At 42.6% G+C, this 20688-nt stretch overlaps 1 protein-coding gene across 1 annotated transcript in view; it reads right to left on the bottom strand.

Moving 5' to 3' along the window:
- The window catches only part of rimbp2b (RIMS binding protein 2b), a 92831-nt gene that overhangs the window by 44191 nt on the left and 27952 nt on the right, over window positions 1-20688 (bottom strand). The window contains exon 5 of the mRNA XM_030060237.1: window positions 1608-1691. Within this exon, the coding sequence (XP_029916097.1) occupies window positions 1608-1691 (84 nt within the window). The remainder of the gene's footprint in view (window positions 1-1607; window positions 1692-20688) is intronic.

The following is a 20688-nucleotide window of genomic DNA, read 5'->3' as shown; positions in this document are numbered from 1 at the left end:
TGTGTAACACATAGCAGGAGCTGCGAGCTGAGCAGAGCTCTGAAAGTCTGTCCATGCCAGAAGCCTATAATGTGGAGTGATTAGTTACTGTGCATGCAGGGCCTCCTGCGGCTGTGATGGCAAGAGCCCTCAGACCAGAATCATTAACTTAAGTATTAGTTGTGTTGTGATTCACTGTGCTGATGCTCTCCTGCTGTGACAGAGACACCGATAATGTTAGAGCCTGTTGACTTCTCCAAGACAATAATGCAAAAGTAAATGCAGTGCAGTAGTAAAGACTGGTAATTGATCACTGGAGGGTGCTTGGCATTCAGAGCTTGCCTTCAGCCTGGCTCCATCTGCAAACCCTCCATTCAAAAACACCACCTGACAATACCCACTTTTATGTCTTGTGTGATCTGCCACTTGAAAGCATCTAAATTCAAATGGCCTTTAGGAGTCAAGATGACTACTAGAACTCAGTCTTTGAGTCGTGCACTCAAACCATCACCAGACCGCAGCGACCTAAGAGGGAGAGCTGAGTTCAACCACTCAGACCAACAGGTGCCACAGATACTGATGCCTTGAACTGCAAACCCTCCAATAATGAAGCAGTTATGTTTTAATTAAGGAATGAGTTTCCACCTACAGCAGGGGGCTGTTCACACAGTATCTACCAGGCATCACCAGTAACACATAAAAGAATGTAGTATAACATTTTGGGTATACTAAATAAAGCTATGTTCTATTTATAAGCAGCTAGCATTTGCAGTTCTGGCTGATCAACAAAAACAATTGCATGAAATGCTACTGTACCTAACCACAGCTGTGTGCCTTTGTATTACCATTATTAGAATATGAGCAATGAGAAGCAACAGGGAATTAGTTTTTTATGTGCAGCCAGTGTACCCATTTGTTTTAATAATAATGTGAAAATGTCAAGGTGAGGCATGTAGACGAACAACTTTATAAAGGGCCTTAAGAGAAGTCAAGAAGGGTTTTTTTCCTCTCCACAGCTTCTCTCCACCTTATCTTTTCTCACTGTCTTGGCCTTTTGTCTTGAGTCAAGACCAGCCCAGAAGGCAGAGTGATATTTCTAGGATGTTCTGAGAAAATGTCTTTCCGGAGGCACCGAATGACACGTGAAAGCAGAGGACTTGTATAACGTAACCTCTGACCTTTTTAGTAGGTTATCATTACTTATACAGCATCAGCTGTGTGTTATACTCTGCTGTCATCCATGAACCATACTGTATACAAAACACATCACTATAGCTGCAGGCTGAAACTGCTTATAGTAGATGGTGTACACTAGACACAGCACAATATACTGTATTACTATAAATACAACAAGTAATCACTGCTAGAAAGTGTGGCTCTAATTCATAAATGCATTGCCTGTGCTAACAAAAAGCAACACATGGATAATGCAAATTAAAGATAACTGCTCCCATTTTTCAGTTTTAGTAATCATAAGCAGAGAGCCAAGCTATCACTACAGCAGACTGCAGCTCATTTTCTCCAGGGACCTTTGTGTGTGATGATAGCGGGCAAAGCTCTTAGGTACAAATCAATTTTAGCCTCTATGCTTTCACTCAGAGGCCAGGGTATATTTTTGGAGCACTTACCAAAGTCTGACATGTTTGATTCTTTTTCTTCACCTCCGCCTCGAGTGCTTCACACTCCTTCCTTCTGGTGCTGATCTGAGTCTCCTGAGGGGAGAAAAAGCAGAGGACGGCTGCTATGGTTTGTCAGGAACAGTAGCTGCCTGAGAACGCAGTGAGACTAGGCAGTCAGAGAGAGATCTGGAGCATTTCATTATTCAGCACTATTTAGGTGTGTGTGTGTCCCTCTCTGTGTGTGTGTGTGTGTGTGTGCTTCTGTGTCTGTGTGTGCACGCGAATGTCAGAGTGAGAGAGATTTTCTGAGATTATCTATTACATATTACAAAATGCTTTTATTGTTGGAAAACAGGTAGGAGGGTGGAATGATTCTTAGCTTCAAATGTTAAAGATTGTGGTGTTACGCTTTCTGAATAAAAGTTTCTCTGATTATTTTGTGTAAAAATAAAGACTGTATAGATACTCCAAATATCAGCTAAAAAGCCTAAATGTATATTAAAAACGGAGGTGTTTCTCTTATTCAGTCCATTCTGCGCTCTCCTTCGTAAATGAGACGTAAATATGTTTGATAAAATAACTGTAAAGAAAGATTTCAAAACAGTTTGAAAATCTGTCATGACTGACAAAGTATCCACCTCCACTAGTGTCCACCTGACAGCTGCTAAAACGTGCTTCCTGAGTTTTTATTTTCTTTTTTAAATGCTTGTTTTCACGTTATCTTTCCATTGAGTATCCGTCAAATCAAGCTGACAACTGAATGCTGCATTAGCTTCTGAAATACAATAGAGAGAAATTCGGCTTTCTTCACGTTGTGTGATTAGAACCACAACACAGTTGAAGTCTGCTGCAATTACTAAGGAGGATGACTTGTACCATCTATCAGTGTATTATCCGGAGAGTTAATCACCATTGGCTTTTCACGGGGAGCAGCTCAAAATGAGATATCCCCATCAAAGCTGCCTGGGTGATCTGCCCGCTCTGGAGATGCCACGTCTCACTGTGACTCTAATCCAATCAGAAGTTAACACTTCAATTTTAGCAGGCTTGAAGGCATCCGCTAGTGCAGGGTATACACACTCAAACAGAGAACACCCATCTCTTTTAAGGGTGATTCGAGTATAGACATCTATACTCAACCTAGATTCTACCAATCATTTCTTTTACATTACTCAGTGCATAAAAAAACATCAATAAACAAGCATTAACACACATCAACACCACAGTCTTCTATTTTCAGCAGACTGAGCTACACATCAGCACACAAGGAAAATCCTTACTAAGGGTGGGAGTGAAAGGGTGCTAAAGTGCAGCTGGATGTTCAAAGATTAGTGTATAGAATTAAAAAGGGGGATTTTATGTGTGTCAGTGTCTTCTACCAGTGCACACTCTCTGGTAGCATGGAAGCACGTGTCCCTAAACAGGACTAAAATAAGCACCGGCAGAGCCACCATAAGTCCGCAGCATACAATACACACACAGTGTGTGAGAGCGCATGAATGTGCATTCCATCACGGCAACGCTTACAGCTTTGTTTGACTTTGAATAGATATTGGAATCCATTCAAATAGAAGACATTTTGCTTTTGCTACATCTACTGATTCCCCCATTGACCTTAGAGTGTTGGCTACATTTAATAAGACATCGAGCAATAAGGTCAGATAACAGGAAGAGCGGACAGAGGAGGAACCAGCTTTGGCCCTTTTATGACCTTTAACCTTGTGGCGCTTCACCACAGGCAAGTGACAGTTGGCGTGATTACATCTTTGACCCCTTATCTGTCATAGCAGGTCCACCAGGCTGTGATCCTGCTCAATTGTGTGTGTGTGAGTGTATGTGTGTGCGCGCTTTGTTGTACTGCTCTCCTCATGAAGACAAGGATATAAAGATTAGGAAAATCCATTTTGCTGGTCCTCATTTCTTCTGGTGACCATTTTAGGATTAGGGCTTGGGGTTACCATTAGAATTAGAATTAAACATTTCCTTTTGAAAACAATAGTGATGCTTTAAATAAACAAAACAAATGCTACAACATTTATGATTTTGAGTTGATTGATTATTAACACATTAACTTATTTAGCAGGGAGTTAAAGCAAAAATCTATTTTTTTTTTTACTGTAGCTTCTATGACATTTGTAACAGGCTGACAAGCAAGACATTTCTGTCTTTTGCTACTGCTAATCATTATGTAGTCTTTGTTCATAAGAAGTTAAATGCAAAAAGAGGTAAAAATGAAGAAACACAAGTAGGTCTTCTGTAGCTTACCCTGAAAAATGTGAACTTATTATGTATTTCAACACTCCTTCCTAGATTATTATCTTTGAGTGAATCACATACAGCAGACGGCCTGCCATATCCCTTGTGGGCTGGTATCTAATGTGTACAGGTTTCAGGACCAGACTGCTTCAAAATCACGCTAAGATGTGCTATGAATATTTCACTCACACACACATACACACACACACTGCTCTCAGGCTTGCTCAGGCCCATTTGTTTGGAACACATTTGCCAATGTTCAATTAAAAATCCCTCTGATAAAAGATTCAAATGGCTGCCATTGTGAGTAATGAGCTCCTGGATAAAGTGAAGAGGCGTTTACTGCACATTAGATGAAGACAGATGAGGGAGGCCAACCCCTTAAGCTGGATCTAGCATTTGTGCCTCAATGGCACTAATGCAAATGCGTGCACAACAGAGGTACATCCATAGCAATCTATATTCCCTCCATGACCGTCCGTATGCAGTGGGTAACTGGGAGTGAAATTCTGCCAGCCAGGAGCCAGGGGGGAGACATGGACCACCAGTTTTCATCCTAACACTCATTTGCCTGCTTGGCCACAAGGAGTTTCACTTTCTGGCAGACAGCAATATTTGTCAGGTTAGGGTTAGGTGTAAGTCTCCAGTGAGGCACTGGTTGGGGTGGAAATTGGGCAAAAAAAAACCAAACAAACAAACAAAAAAAAAAAAAACAGTATGAAAAACGAATCCATTGGAAATTATGGATGTTGTTATTAACTTGTCACTCTCTGTATCTCTGTCCTCTCACCATCTCATTCCTCTCACCATCTCATTCTCTCACCATATGTTTGTTTATTGTTTTTCCTTCTGCTACTAAATATCGCTGCTCTGTTAGCCAGATTTCCCTTGTACAAGTGATCTCTAACTGGTTTAACCTTGACAAATGGCAAAAATTAAGCGACACCAGGATCAATAAGCACATCTACCAGTGGCTTTAGGTTACAGATAAATTTTCCCCACACATTGTAGTAGCACTGCGGTAGAATATATAAAGCTTGGTAAAGGTTTTGCAAAGGAAGCCAGGAACTCCAAATAACTGTGCCTCAGCTGTGAGCAGTGAACATACCCGTCTTGGTGTTCAGCACCATGGAGAGCTCCTCTGGGACCACAGAACAGTAGCATGTGGTGTACTGTCTACTCCAACTATTTTTCAGCTATTTTTGTTGCTGCTGACTCTCCACTGCAAGTTAAGCCCACAGCAATATCTTGGTAAAATGAGGTTTAGATACTATTCTTTCAGCAAAGTCTAATTAACGCAGGAGGCTTTCCCCAGTCCTATGTGCAGCCTTTGGTCTCCTCATCTTTTGTAGTTGGAAAGCTCTGCTCACAGTCTTTGGTGAGCAGGGGTAACCTCATTATACTCTCTCTTTCTTTCCCCCTCTCTCTCAGCCCCTGTTGTGTTGAATATGCATCATGCATAATGATGGATCATAATCCTGCCCATGGCTGAGCGAAATACTGAAAATGTTTCTACCGGGGGGTGATCTACTGTATGCAAATAGTAGATATCTGATTGAGATATCAAATATAGACATGCATGCACATGAGTGAAAGCTGCTCCGGGATTGGTTTTAAAACAGCCTCTGTTATAATTAAAGAACTGCATTTTGCTTTGATGATAGCAAAATCTCTTAGGTTAACCTCATATCTAATTATGATGCTGAATGCTAATCCTCTGAACAAATATGCAGGCACACAGCGTGCTGCAACTCAGCTGAAGCTACATGATAATCAAACTGATGGTCACACCACACACTTGACCTTTTACTGAGGGGAGAAATGCCTCGAAACAAACAGTACATCAGCTCTGACTGCCCCACACAGCTTTACAGCTAATTTGTTGCCTCTCAAAATGCCAATGTTGCACTCCAAGATATACACATTGTGCTAAAACAGTGTCTCCTTGTTACTGTGTGCTCCTGCTTCTTTTATCCAGTGGTGCTACAGTCGAGGGAGAAGCTATTAGCGAGACTGTAGCCCATCGGGTTGAAGGAACGGCTACCACTGCTGAGTGTTAGCATGCCACTGAGCTGTCAGGGGCTTTAAGAGAGGATTCCCCTCTGTTACCCAACACCCAAGCACCAGTTCCACTCAGCAGAATCCAGCCCCATCCAGCTGCTGACTGTACTGCCCATGCTGCTGGCCCAGACACACAGTAATCTAGTCCAGCACAGCAAGCAGTCGTGATCTCAAATCATTTGAAATGGCAGAGTAAGTTACATAACCCCTACAGCTTAAGTGTGTGTGCGCGGGCACAGATGCTTGCACTCTGCTAACACTGTACTCGTGTTCCGCCTGCAAGTGTGTATCTGTTTGTGCATGCATGTGCATATCAACATGAAACTAACTGCTGAAGCACAGATTTACAGAAAAAAAAAAAAAAAACAACAATATTACTCCCAGAGGTCACCTAGCCCACACACACACACACACACACACACACACACACACACACACACACACACACACACACACACACACACTCCGAGTCCTTTTTAAGTCCCCTCCCCTAAGCTTTAGACAGTGCACTAGACACTACTCTCACATGACCAGTCACCAGACCCACCTTGGTACTCACGCAGCATAGGGCACAGAACAGGAAAGAGAGATAAAGAAAGATGGAGGACAACAAAAATGACAGGCAGAGCAGAGGAGAGGGTAAAGAGGGAGAGGGGGACAGTGAGAGAGGGTGATAGTGAATGAATGTGTGTGTGAAAGGGAGGAGGGGCAGAGAAGCAGAGATATGAAAACAAATGGAAAGGAAGGGGGAATGGGAGAAATGAAAAATGGGAGGGAGTCTGGATTTACCGTCTAAGCCTCCTCAGCTCTGCAGCATTTTGTCCCGGGTATAAGAGTGTCTTAGACCTCAGTGAGGCGTCCTCTATCAGGCATATTAAACGTCATGCAGCAGCAGCAGTGTAGGCAGCCCTTAGTGGCAGCAGGAGTAGCCTTGTCCAGAAGCCAGCTCTTCTCTTTCTTTCTACATTTCTCTCACTCACTCTCTCCCTTTGTCTCTCTCTTTCCACCAGGAGCCAGAAGCCTTAGCATGCTGCAGAATCAAAAATGAAGCTGACACTGTAGCAAGGATCTGACCTCTCCAAGCTACCGAGTGTTACACTACCTGCCTGCTGATGGCCTATCAGTCTGCCACACTACTACTGAAGACCACAGAGAGAGAAAGAGAAGAAGAAAGAGGAGGAGGAGGGGGGAGGAAGGCAAGGCAGGGAAGGAGGGAATATGCGAAAGCACAAAAAAACAAGAAGATAACAAGAAGGAGCAAAAAAGAAAGGACAAAAGAAGTAGAAAGTACTCTGCTACTACTGCTATCAAAGGGCTCTATAATAAAAGGAGTGATGAAAGGGGAGTGACAGGAGCAAAAACAAAAAGGATGAACTGGGATTTAAGACAAAACGTAGGGCTGGAATAGGGGGCTAATTTGGAAGAAAGCAGGCTCAGCAGTACAGGTGTCACTCCAGGGAAAGGGCTGTAATTCTGATAATCCCACTGCACAAACACCAAGCTTTCAGATGAGACTTTTACCTTAATGGAAACTAAACAATGACTCATAGAGACACAGAAGACTACTGCAGAGATAAGGGAGGGTGCTGTGCATTGCGGAGATGTCTGTTAATCAGACCATGTGGTAAATGACTATGCTACAATCGATGATGCACCATTACGTACAGCATCTATAATAAGACAGTAAACTGGGGGTTATTTTTGTGTTTTGGTGGCTGAAACCATTTAGCTGACTGAGGGTTCACAGAGAGCATCCGATCATTACTGTTGCAACCAAGCAAACGCTGGAAACCCACTGCTGCTGCCCACTCAGACACAGAGGCTTACTCATCCTCAGACTGGAGCTGCTGGCCAAACCTCTGCAGACCGTCATTCAGTTCACATGGTAACCTTCATCGCTCTTGCCAGAGCAGTAAACAGCGCCATATAACAAAAGACACTTCTCACACACACATATCACCTCTGAATCTTGCATTGTGACCTTTGTCTTGAGAGAACACTTTCTGAGCGGCACATCAAGGGAGCAGTGAGAGATACGGGGGTGATATGTGTGGGCAGGGAAACTATTTTCTTTATATGAACTATAAACTCCTTGGTTTGACTCCCTGCACCACAAAGAAGAGTGTGGTGGTGTACGTGTTATTCCTCTTTATTAGAGATTGCAGTACACACCCTACTGCTCCAGAGCCAATAATACAGCAGAAAACCACAGAGCCTCAGTGAGTCAAGGCTAGCTCAGTCACATGGATAAACAGACATGAGGCTAAACAAGACTAAAACAACACAAAACAAGCAAGTGGCATAGACACTCGTTGCCCAGCCAAACCATGTATATTTCGATTATTGCCTGACCAAATCTGAACATTCCAGTAAACATTTGACAGATGGTGGAGTGCAGTGGGTGGCCAACATCAACCCAAACAAGCACAAAATTTTGATATCACAAGCATACTTTGGCTTGGTAAAAAATGATACTGCAGAAACAGTTTTGAGTTTGACTACTGTAGGGATGACTACTGATGCTTTGACAAGAGATTTACTCACGCCTTCAACCTCTGCACTCTCCAAGCACAAAACAGCATATCTCTCCTTGACAAAAAAAATGGCTTTATCATTTAACAGCTGGTTAATTATTTTTATCTGCCACAGGGGCAACCTATTGCAGTTACTCGATTAACTGAAATTGGGCACACCCTAGTCTAATAAGTTAAGAAATTTGTATCCTTTTACTGTCAGGCAGCCATAAAACAAAGCAAAAAACAACACTTACGCCATGATAATGTCCAAAATCCAAGATGAAATCTAGTCCCATATCCCGATATCAATATAATACTGATATATCGCTCTACCTTATTTGAACTGACATCAGAAAAACCCTCAGGTCACAAAACAAGGCAGACAGAAGCTTCAGATGACTCATGACTCAACTTTAATTTTGCTACAATATTTACGTGGGTTTAAACTTTGGTGAAGGCTGCTGTATCAACCTCTTTTCAAGATCAAAATGGCCTTTTTAAAAAAATGACTTAAATTAATCAAATGCTAACAGCCATAAACAGAGATGTGTAGCATCACTTGCTGGCAGGGCTGCAAGAAATGTTGTTTCAGCATCGACATTATGATATGTGAGCATGTATATTGGTCACATTGCAGGAGGCACAATGTCCAATTAACTGGAACAGATCATACTACTTTTTGCTGCTTGATACAAAAGGAAAACTCACAAGGTTCTCTCAAGCTGTCCCAATGTAAAAAATGCTTAACACACACACACACACACACACAAAAATCTTGCAGTTTTCATATTGCAATATATCACAGGAAAAAAATATCATATTGTCAGATTTTTTCCAGTATGGTGCGACCCTACTTGATAGGAGGAGCTGTACCCTTCAAGAACCCAGATGGCCTGTGTATATATCTATAAACAACACTGATACCACAGCACTAGAGTTTCACGGCTGACTCAGTCTCATTAGAGGGGCCAGCAGCCAGTGAGATGAGCCGCTGAGACGATCACCTGTTCTCCAAGCGGTAAGGACAGAATGTTCATCGCTCCGACCCCGGGAGACAACCTCTACATAGGATACTTAGCAGGGGCCCAAGGGTGTCTCTCAACACAGAGCGCACAAAGCCGTGAATGAGCCTCTGTTGCCACTGAGGCACTACACATCAACACACCATAAATACACTCATCAATATGATGCAACTGTAAATGCACACAGGAAATCCAGGCAATGGTGGGGTACAACTCATTAGCAACACTACTTGTCTTTCTTCACCCCTTTTTACCAGACACAGACACAGCACCATGTGGGATTAACTATTCATTTTATAATGGCTGTAGATTTTGTTCAGCAACTTATCTTGGGCTATAATATTTTCACAGGTCAAATGACCAACAATGCAAACTACCACACCTCCCCTCTCCGCTGTTCACAAACCAAAGCAAACCTCAAACCTATGCTGACTGATTGGCTGTCAGTTAAAATGCTTATGAATAAATAGGCTTATGGTAGAAGACTATGATGATATGATGAGCCATTAAATAAGCAGCCTTTGTCTGTCCTCACATTTGAATGTGAATGTTTGTGTATGAACTCTTCTTGTCACAGATGGAGATCAGTTTAGTTTACAAGAGCTGCTGTATGTCTTGGTGAGCCAAAGCTGAATTGTGCCTGTAACATGTTCAACAGTATAACCTGTAACAAAAACTTCAAAGTCATCTCTTCTTCGACAAACAGTTAAAAAGACTTGATTTCTAATCATTTGTCTAAATTCTGACTTCCTATGACTTCCTGTTTTTAAACAAAAATTGTGGCATCATATATAGGACATCTGGAAGACACCATATTTTGCATTCAGTAAGTACCCAAAAGGTTAATGGTCTGTGACACATGAAAATGTAACATATTATGAAACAGCTAAGAGGACATTGCACATTTAGTAAGTAGCTATAGATATTTTTCAGTTTAAAATTGATCTAGATCACAAGGATTTCCCAGTGTAGTCCTCCAAGTATTTATCATCATTTAATTCCAAAAGGCACACAGTATTTGATCACAAATTACAGGACAGCTTTGTCACAAAAACAGAGAGCGCAAACTCAAACAAGACTCAAAAGAAACTTTTTTTTTTTTTTATCCATCTCTCACATAATTTGCATCTGCAATTTGTCAGGTTTGTGTTTCTGAGAAAACAGCCACGACTTGGCCAAGGATGTGCAGGTGGAGGGAACAGCCATCTTTACTTTTATGCTTGACTTTGTTAAAATCATTCATTCTTTTCTGCAGGGAGTTGCGCTCTAACATCTGAGCCCCTCACAGTCAGGAGCCCACGGAAAAAGAACCACACAAAACCTGCCATGAGCACATTAATTCACATTGAACCAGGCTGCCTGTTTGTCTGCACACTTGCGCCCCAACCAGATAAGCTGATTATAACACAAAATATTACATGCTGTCCTATTTGTTCTGATCCAGCGTTATCACAATGTCCCTGGTAATGCAAAATCAGTGACCTATGAAATGTCAAGGTAGACAAAGATGGATAATTACAGAGCAAATACATTGATCCTTCAGATCCCAACTAGTGCACGCCTTGGCACAAGGAATGATGATCATTAGCAATGACAATTAAGCCCAATTGTTTTATCTCCACCTACAGTTTATAGATTGATTGAGGAGTCACAAGAGCATCAGGACTCCCTCTTCCCACCCACTGGATTATGCCACTGTCCATACCAGACAGCAGCAGCGCTTGTGTGTTGATTCTGTGGTGGTGGTTCATAGATTGATATTCACATCACGAGGTCGGCGTCCTTTGAAGTGAAATCTGCACTAACTAGCATATGCTCTTGTGGTGCATCCCCTTCCTATGCCTCGGCTGAAGGTCTTTTTCCACAGGATGAAATGCTTAACTCTGAACAAAGGCTAATTCAGCACTGGCTGTCTCTAATTTAACTGTCTTCCTGCCCCAGACAGAGAGAGCCTGGGCTTTTATAGGCGAAGGGGCTGTCACCATCTGAGGTGGCTGTGACTCCCTTTGATCCTGTGCCAGCGCAACAGACATATGCTGTTCCACCCTGCAGGGAGGAGCTCTTCTGGATGCAGAAAGCAGCACTCCATTCTACTCCATTCATTAAATACATTTCAACAGCTGGTGACCACTTAAGTTGCTCTCTGGATATCATGAACACGCCTTGATTTTTTTTTTTTTTTCTGCTAAAACACAACAAAACCTACTGTGGCAAAATGTTATTTTGCAAACTGCTACTCGACAGCACGTCTGTTTTAGTGCTTCACTGCTGTTCCAGTTGAATTCAGCACTGGCCGAAATGTCAAGTGAGGAGATCCCTGCTTTTTCTACCTTGAATCTCAGCATCAGGCTTTAACATCTCTTCCTCTGCTTGCCAAGAGCTGCTGTCAGCCTGACCCCATGCACAGGTAGACTTTAATGGCTTTGATATGCCAGAGAGAGAGGAAAGTACAGAGGGAACTTCCCTCTGCACTTAGTGGCCTGCTGTGGAGGGTCATCTGGTTGTAAACCTGCGAGTGAAAAGGCTGTCTAGCTGTTAATGGATTATTATGAGGTGTCACAAGACCTGGCTGTTGGCCTCCGCAAACCAGACAGGCTCTGATGTGAGGAATTTTCACATTAGGGTGCGGGTGAGGAGACCCCGTGTCCTGTAATGGGAGACAGGTGGCGCCCAGGAGGAGATAAAGAGTGAGGCTTTCACCCCACAGGAGCCTGGCACAATCACAGCCTAAACAGACGCCATTGCCTCCCATCTGGGCACACTCTCTAACCCTCACTGCCAATTTCCAGGACACTCAATTACTGGTCATTACCTGAGTAGTGAACACTGAGGACCCCGGTGCCTACAACCTCTAAGTGCCAAATCACACAAGCGGTCCAGTGCGGAAGCAGTGTAATGCCAGCATAATATACAGGACAAATGCAGCTCAGCTCTATTAGCATCACTGTGTATGTAACCAAAAGATTTTAAAGTAAATACAATACACAAAACCAATAAGAGACAAGATAAAATAACAACGACAACAACAACAATAATCATAATAATAATAATAACAATAATAATAATGGTAATAATCATAATCATAATAATGATAATTCCAAGACACAGAGCAAGAGTGTGTTTGTGTCTAGATGTTTGAGCCCACACACACATCATCTAGTATATGGTGTACTTGTGCCTTTGAGCACATTTCACATAATTAATTGATCCAATGAACTGTATATTTATTCATTTACATCATATTAAAAAGAATTCTCCTATGGCCAGGTTGTAGCCTCTGCAGTATTTGAGGTTATTTTATATCAGTCTGTTTGTCTTTAGGCCAAAAAGAGAACAACAAAAGTGCCCGGGCAATTAAGTTAATGTAGCAAAACATACACAGTATCGCAAAAATGAAATGGTGACATGCAAATTTGTCCCACGCTCCCACAGACACTCTGGTCACACACACATAGTAGAGTGGAACAAATGAGGAGGAGTCCCTGCTGAGGCTCTATTTAAAACAAATTGCTTTATTTTTTACAGCAGAGAGCCCTGTAACACCAGGGTGGATGAGGACTGCAAATCTGAATCAAATTTTCTTTTTGGCCTGCGTTTTCCCATAAGCCACAGGGGAAGTAAATTTCACAATCAACAGACATTTGCTGTTAAACTAAATTTAGCAGGTATTGTATAAGCCTTTGTCATCTGACTGGCATTCTACATAAAAGAGATGATTATCGTCGTAGGAGGCATTTTTTGTCAGGCAGGATGGATGTTGAGATTAATATGAAAAGTTAACGCCTGGTGTGCACAACTAACAGCGTAACAGAAAGCGAGTTGGTTGTGCAGGCGTGTCAGTGTCCAGCATTAGCATATAAACAACAGTCTGGAGTAGATGGCTGCTGCTACGCAAGACTCGATTGTCAATATGCTCGCTGGTCCTCATCCAGGGATCAGACAGGGGCTGACAGGACTTTGATTCCTGCACGCTGGGGAGAGCATAAACAGCAGAAAAACAAGACCCTCACCTGTCAATCACTGGGCTTCTCTTTTTTCCACTAACAAATTCCAATTTCAGTATTCAAGACAGGAAAAAAAAACTCCAATTTCACTTTCGCCTTGGTAAAAGAGGCTTGGAAGAGACTGAAACAGCGAAGGGGTGGATGGAGGTGAAAAGAGCACAGAGATAGGCTAGAGCAATTTCATAATACCATAATAATAGTGAAAATGGGCTTCCTTTTTTATTCTTTTACAGCCCCTTACTCACTCCACTGTGCTGAATCCATACAAGAAGTGAGGTTAGTCCTGAAAATCATTATTCCTTTCTTTGTTCAGCAAACAGAAAAGGAAAAAAACCTAAAATCAATTTGTAACTGAGATGCAAACACCATGACTGACTGTGACTGTGCGAATGACCACCCTGATTTGATGGTCCCTCTCGTAGAAGGTGACAACCACTGTTGGGCAGTAGCGGCATTACAAGTAGCGACGTTACTAGTTTAACTGCATTTGTCAGTAGCGTGGTGGTAACATCGCTGTTTTCTAAATCAAACAGCTTTTAAGTAGTGAAACTATTTTACTGATCAAATAGCGCGGTAGCGTCCACAGAAGCTACATTTTCCCAGGCATTTCTAAACCTTAAACGCAGCAGAGCTCTTGCTGTGGTATGACATATAACTAGGAACAGTGGGTGACGTCACCGCCGCTCACAGACCTGTACGTGCAGCCAACAGCCGCTCTTCGGTTTGACGTCACGCACCTGTCCTACCTGTCTGCTGCAGTGCGACACGAGCACGTGTGTCGCGTGAACAAGCAGCTGCTGTAAGAAAGATCAGGATGCCTGGCCTCCGTATCCACTAATAAGGAAAAAACTAAGGAACACAGAGGCAGAAACTACATGCAAACACAGGTGTGCACACACACACACACACACACACTAACATATATACACACCACCTGCTTTTTGTTATTATGTGAAGCATGTTGTTTGTTTTTGTTGCCATGGTTTGTAACAGTAAAAGCAGAGAGAGCAGTTTCATCAACTACTGAACTGAACAAACTCTCTGTTTGACTGACAGTTTTATTGATCATTAAGATAGCAACGGCTTGGAATGAAGTTGGTTGAATTAAAAAAAAAAAAAAAAATAGTTTTGATGTAGTTAAGCTACATTTTGTCACTGTATTGTAGCTTAGCTTGCCACATTATCTGGAGGGTAGCTTCAGTATAGTGAAGCTTCATTTAATGTAGAGTAACTGGTAGCTTAGCTCACTACATTTTCCAAGTAGCTTGCCCAACACTGGTGACAACATATGCCTGCAGACCACGAGACTCAGCGGACCTGATTGAAGGCAGGGCAGCATGCCTCATTATCCCATGTGGAGAATATTAGTGGATTATTTGTGTGTGTGTGTGTGTATGTTGTGTTCTGGGAAAGGGCATAACTGTAAGGCCATCCATCTCATCTGCCTCCACTCAGCAGGGTAAGGCCAGACTGGTTAGGAGGCAACAGAGCCAGACTTGGTATAGATCCTAATTGTGAAGAGCCATTGGAACTCACAACAAATATCTTTCACAAGACTTTATAGCACTTCTGGTAACTGTGCTTTAAAAGCCTCTACAGGGATTCGTTTTTGTAAATATTGTATGTCTTTTATAAGATAAATAATAGCTTATGGCACATACTAGATGGTGGATGCGAATTGTATTGAAGTGCCTCAAGCAGAGCAAACTCACTGCAAAATAAGTCCTACCGCACTAACTCTGGTACTGTTACTGCCATGTTCTATTATTTTTCCACTGAAAAGACAACCTCTGGTTGTGCTTGCATCTGGAACACTTTTACAAATATTGCACTGTGCTCAGTAGTTACCATGGAATTTATTCTGGCAAGGCAAAAGCTTTTATTTGAAATTGAATAGATGCTGCTTTGTAACAAGCTTTGGCACTAGATCTAAATTTGTTGCAGAAGAGGCTTTACTGTACTTAGACCTTCGTCGCTCTATGTAGAATTTCATGCCATGTCAAAGGAGCTGCTGTACCGTCTTAAATGGAATCGATTGTGAAGGTTTCACCGGAAAATATGAGCACTTATATATACACAATGTGGCAATTTACAAATTATCTGTTGTGTTTTGAAAAAAGGGAAAGAAAAAGCTAGAGTAAGTATATTGTGTGTGTGTGTGTGTAAGTGAGAGAGAGAGAGAGAGGGAGAGAGAGAGAGAGAAAGAAAGAAAGAGAGAAACAGAGTAAAACAGAGAACAGAGAGAGAACAAAAAAGAGACAGTCAGAGAGGGTCAGCATAGCCTCTTAGATATACCAGATCATTCAATTAAAATCCCTAGCCATTTCAGGTAACTGTATAAGATAAGCTATTAGGCTAATTGACCCCTTTAATATATACTTGACTTTAAATGATGCCAAACAAGACAGGACTAGTGTGTGTCGCCTGAGGATGCATCTTCACAGAGAGTCTACTTGAAGGAAACATTACTCCTAATTTAACTGTGTTCAACAAGCTACCCATGGCTATTAGACTGCATGTTGTTGTGTGTGTTCCAAAAAACCTCTTGCCTCTTACTATGTGCTCAATGTCTGCATATTTTTCTCCCTAGTAAATGTATAAATGCATGGAGAATAAAGTGAATAATCTGAACTCCCATGCCATCTGCAAGCACTTAATTCCATCTCTCTTGTTTATGTGATTCTGTCGTTACAAGTAGATATCACATTAGGACGTCATGGCACATGTACTTCTGTTAAACCTAAAAGCGCTGTGGAACTTGGCAGATGACACAATTAGCGCCCAGTATGTCCATGCAGAGGTGCAAAAGAACTCAACTGTCCAGCTTGCATTAAGATGAGGAGGAGTACACAGGAAGCTCACTGACAACAAAGGACAGATCATCCTCTCCTCTTCCGCTGGCCCCCACTGACCTGCCTTCACACTCCAGTACACCAACAGAGAGCCATGCTGCATGCCAACGGCAATCCACAGCATTTACTGAATCTCTGCAACTTAGGCCCATATAATTTGGCATGCAGCAAATAAAACAAAGCACCACACGTTTTCCTTTATCTTCTTTGAAAAACATGAAATCAGGAGGAATCAGGAGGGGAGTGGGGCACCAGAGACTGGGCAAAACAGAGAGAAAAGACGGAGAGGCAAAGACAGAGACAAAGAGAAATAAAAAAGAGAAGGCGAACATGAGATGGAGAGTGATTGGTAGCTGGCTACCATTCTGGCCCTGCAGGCCGGCGGCTGATGCACACAGTTGCGTAATGGGCCTGCATGCAGTGTGAAGCACAGCAGCCAGGGCTTCAGCACATGTAGCTGAAGAGACCACTCCAGCCTTCTGGGGAAGGGAAGTTATTTCAGCGAGCACACACATACACAGGATGAGACAGCCTTGTTTTGACACAATGCGCTAAAAATATCAGATTCTTAATAGAAAAAAAGCCTCACGAGTGCCAGTCAAATCCAGACTGGCACGAGCAAGGGAGATAAAACATTTCTTCCAAAGACAATCCTGAGAGCCTGACCGGAGGGCATCGTAAATAAGAGGACAGCGAGCCCGGCAGGGCAGAAAGCACTCAGATCTGACCGTGACTATGATCTCACCTGACACCCATGCTGCAGACAAGGCCACGCACCCACAATCAGATAAAACAAATGAACTGAAGCAATTAAGAATCAGCATGAGTAACTTTGCAGATCTGTTATGTAATTCTCAGCCTGTGGGGCTGTGTTAGGAAATGGCGTCAGGCAGGCCTGTTGTGTTTTCGGCCGCACATACATAGCCATTAATCACGCTCGGTCTCTTTGCTCTTTTCCTATTTCCAGAGAAGTGGAAGCCTGAGGGCAGAGGACCTACGGCGCTGCAGCACGTGCAGACTTGGACTTCAGCATCACTGCAAATGTCATACGATGTTAGCTCGCTCACTGGAGGGCAGCCCACGGTGACAACTGTGGTATGGGGGATCATGAGGACAACCTATGATGGCAGCTTCGGCCCGTTCTGTTTTAGCATGCAACGTCTGCTGACTCTTTGATCCAACGCTGCACTCCCTCACCTGGATGACAATTGTAATTCAGCGTTTGACTCCATTTTTTTGATGACAGTAAATGCATCTGATGTGCATAACTGCACTTCTGAAGTCCCTCAGATGCAGATGAGAGAATCTCTTGGCCGAATTAAGGCAAAATGCTCTCAGGGGTTTAACAGTACAAAAACACCAGCTGCATTCTTGGAGGGAACCACAAGGAATAGTGGTGAGTATAGGTTTTCCTGTAGATGGATAGAAAAGCACAGACAGAGCAGGTAGAGCAGGTTGCATGAACGGAGACTGTGTGTGTTAAGCCACATCAAAGAACACATCCATTCTCTCTCGCTCTCTCTCTCTCTCTCTCTCTCTCTCTCTCTCTCTCTCTCTCTCTCTCTCTCTCTCTCTCTCTCTCTCTCTCTCACACGGGTGCTGAGGAGAGCTTTCTGCAGGGGTGTGTTGGAGTGTGAGTCATCATCAGTGCAGAGAGAGAGGGAGGAGAGAGGCATTCTTTAAGTCGAAGACAGTGCTTACGGCAGCAATGCAGCAAGGAAACACCATAAACCCTACTTAAGCCCATTAAAAAGGTAAAATCCGGCACAAACATCAAACAACGGCAGGTAATGGACTCCTGCCTGGTGAAAATATATGCAAGCTCAGTGTTATGTAACAGCGGGGCAGCACAGCAGCTCCGTGTAAGCCTACTGAGTGATCAGGGCATCAGACACTGCTGGGATGGGGAGAGGCTTAGGCTGACTCTTTGAATTAATGAGAGATGTGACTTTCCATTGACGCTTGTGGTCATGTTACTGTAATGAAGACGGGCCTCCGCAAAGTATGAAATGGTGTAAGGTGTGGGGTCAGACACATTTGGATGTGTGGAAAATATTTTTACTGATCTATATAGTTATTCAGATAATATTCACAGCATGCAGGCAATCATTTTTTAAATATCATTATTATTTTTTAGTTAGGAGTGTCAATCCTAGACACCATTAAGTTATTCAGAGGGTTTACTGTGAGTCAGAATTTGAATGAGCATGAGTCCAGCAGGAAGTTTTAATGGTGTAAAAACATGATATTAACTGGAAAAAATGAAAAGGGCAAGAGGGGTCAAAATCTTATCTCCACAATAGGAGGAGCTGTGAAAAGTGCAAAAAAGCAGACACAACACAAACTGGATTTTAGTGCTTGATACGATCCATGGACGAGCTTGGTTTATTGTACTCTTACTGAGGTGAATACACCTGCACCACTCCATCAGATTCTGAGTCTAGTTTGAGTTATTGCTAGAGGCTATTGGACAAGACAAGTGTGGAGGAAGACCATCACCCCCTCTGGCCCAGGTGTTTTCTATACCACACATGCAAGGGTAAATCAAATTTCACTAAGCCTTTAGTGCAGAGTACTGAGTGCAAAGATCTCTTACCAAGTCTTAAAATTTTATATTTGGTAAATGAAGGGGGGAAAGGCAAGTATAAATATTCTTCTGGTGCATACAAAGTGTAAGATATTTTTCTTAAATCAAACATTCTTGATTTCTTGACTAGTGGAATGATCTGGATCATTGTGCCCTGTTTCAAGATACTAGAAAATTCTTAATACAAGTGGAATTGCATTAGAAAAAAAAGGACATGCACCAGTGGCAGAATTTTTCCACTGCATTTAAGAAAATTACAGACTAAATGGAAAGAATAAATGGCTAAATGGAAGTCTAAATTACTTCTAAAGATAGACATTTTTGCAGTGTAAAGAATACATATCAAAATGACCCAAGAGAATTTGAAAGAAAATCTTCACTGTCCTTGCGTAGTAAATTTACAAGAATGCTTATTTGAGAATAAAAGCAAGTTTTTTCATCTACCCAGCCGTAGAATGCCAGTAGTACCTTTTGAGAGACTGACTGAATACTTAAGGACAGCAACCAAGTCTGTGTGACACTAAAATAGGGTAGGCTAGCCTCTCTCAGCAGAGTAAATATACCAAGCAGACACAACTGAGTTTATCATTAAAACTGTTCTGCAATTGAGCCCTGAACTTACTGATCGACACTGTAGCAAAAAGCTACAAGCACTCTTAATGTCCTTACCTTCTCCCACACACAAACAGTGCAAGACTGAAAGACTAGTTCCCTCATATTCAGAGAAGCAGCAGGTCGTTCACAGCAGGATCAGGCTCCGGGAGGCTGTCTGGATCAGAGCGGAGATGGAGAGATAGACAGACCTCTCTTAACAGAAGCCTGAAACCAGCACAGAAGTCTGCAACCCGATCCTGAACTTCAGCTCAAGTCCATGGTGCTATTCAAGCCTGCTGATTAAATTACCACACGCTGCCAGCTCTCCAGTCACCCAATAATGCACCACCACCCAGCAACGGGCAGACTAACTGATAAACAGTGTGTTTGACACAGTAAATGAATATGGACTCACTGCTGGCATGACAAGTCCAAGTGGTAAAGGATAGCGTTTCATTTAGCTGTCCGACTGTGAGGGACAGAGTGCACTAAAAATCAAAGGGCAAATCCATCTTTTCCCGTTTATCTGCACTCACCAATGGCTGCTGATTTACAAACCCAAAATCTCCAATAAAAATGTTCCTTTTTCAATTACGAAGGTATGTTTTGACTCCAGGCAATGCTCTGCTCTCTCTGTTATTGCCCACAGTAACTCTGTGGTGGTGTAAGTTAAAAATTCAGTGCCCTGTAAGTGGCTCAATCCTATATTTTGCTTGGTAAGACCTCTGTTAGACTAAGCTCTGACTTTGTAGAGTAAATTTAGACATAGCGTGGGAAGGTGAGAGATTATTTCCTTGGTATCTTTGCTCGGATGTTGATATAATACACAAAATATGGTTATTCACACAGTCTCTCCCTCTCCCTCCCTCCCTCCCTCCCTCCCTCTCTCTCTCTCCCCCTCCCTCCCTCCCTCCCTCCCTCTTTCTCTCTCTCTCTCTCTCTCTCTCTCTTTCATCAGCACATTCCCAGGACTCTCCCTTTCATGCTAAGGGGATCCTAAAGCTGGCCTCCATTTCACTGGAAAGCCCTGTGACACCTAAGACATCAACTAAGCACCAATGCTAGACAGAGAGGGAAAATAGCTTGAAGGAGAGGAAGGGGGGAGTGAGACAGAGAGGGCAAGAGAGAGAGAGAGAGAGAGAGAGAGAGAGAAGAGAGAGGAATGTATCTAAGCAAATGACCCAGAAAACAACCTTTT

The sequence above is a fragment of the Myripristis murdjan genome, chromosome 9 (genome assembly GCF_902150065.1).
Source record: "Myripristis murdjan chromosome 9, fMyrMur1.1, whole genome shotgun sequence".
NCBI classification, from domain to species: Eukaryota; Metazoa; Chordata; class Actinopteri; order Holocentriformes; family Holocentridae; genus Myripristis; species Myripristis murdjan.
Note: the sequence above shows the minus strand (reverse complement) of the source record. Positions and strands in the feature narration are given on the sequence as shown.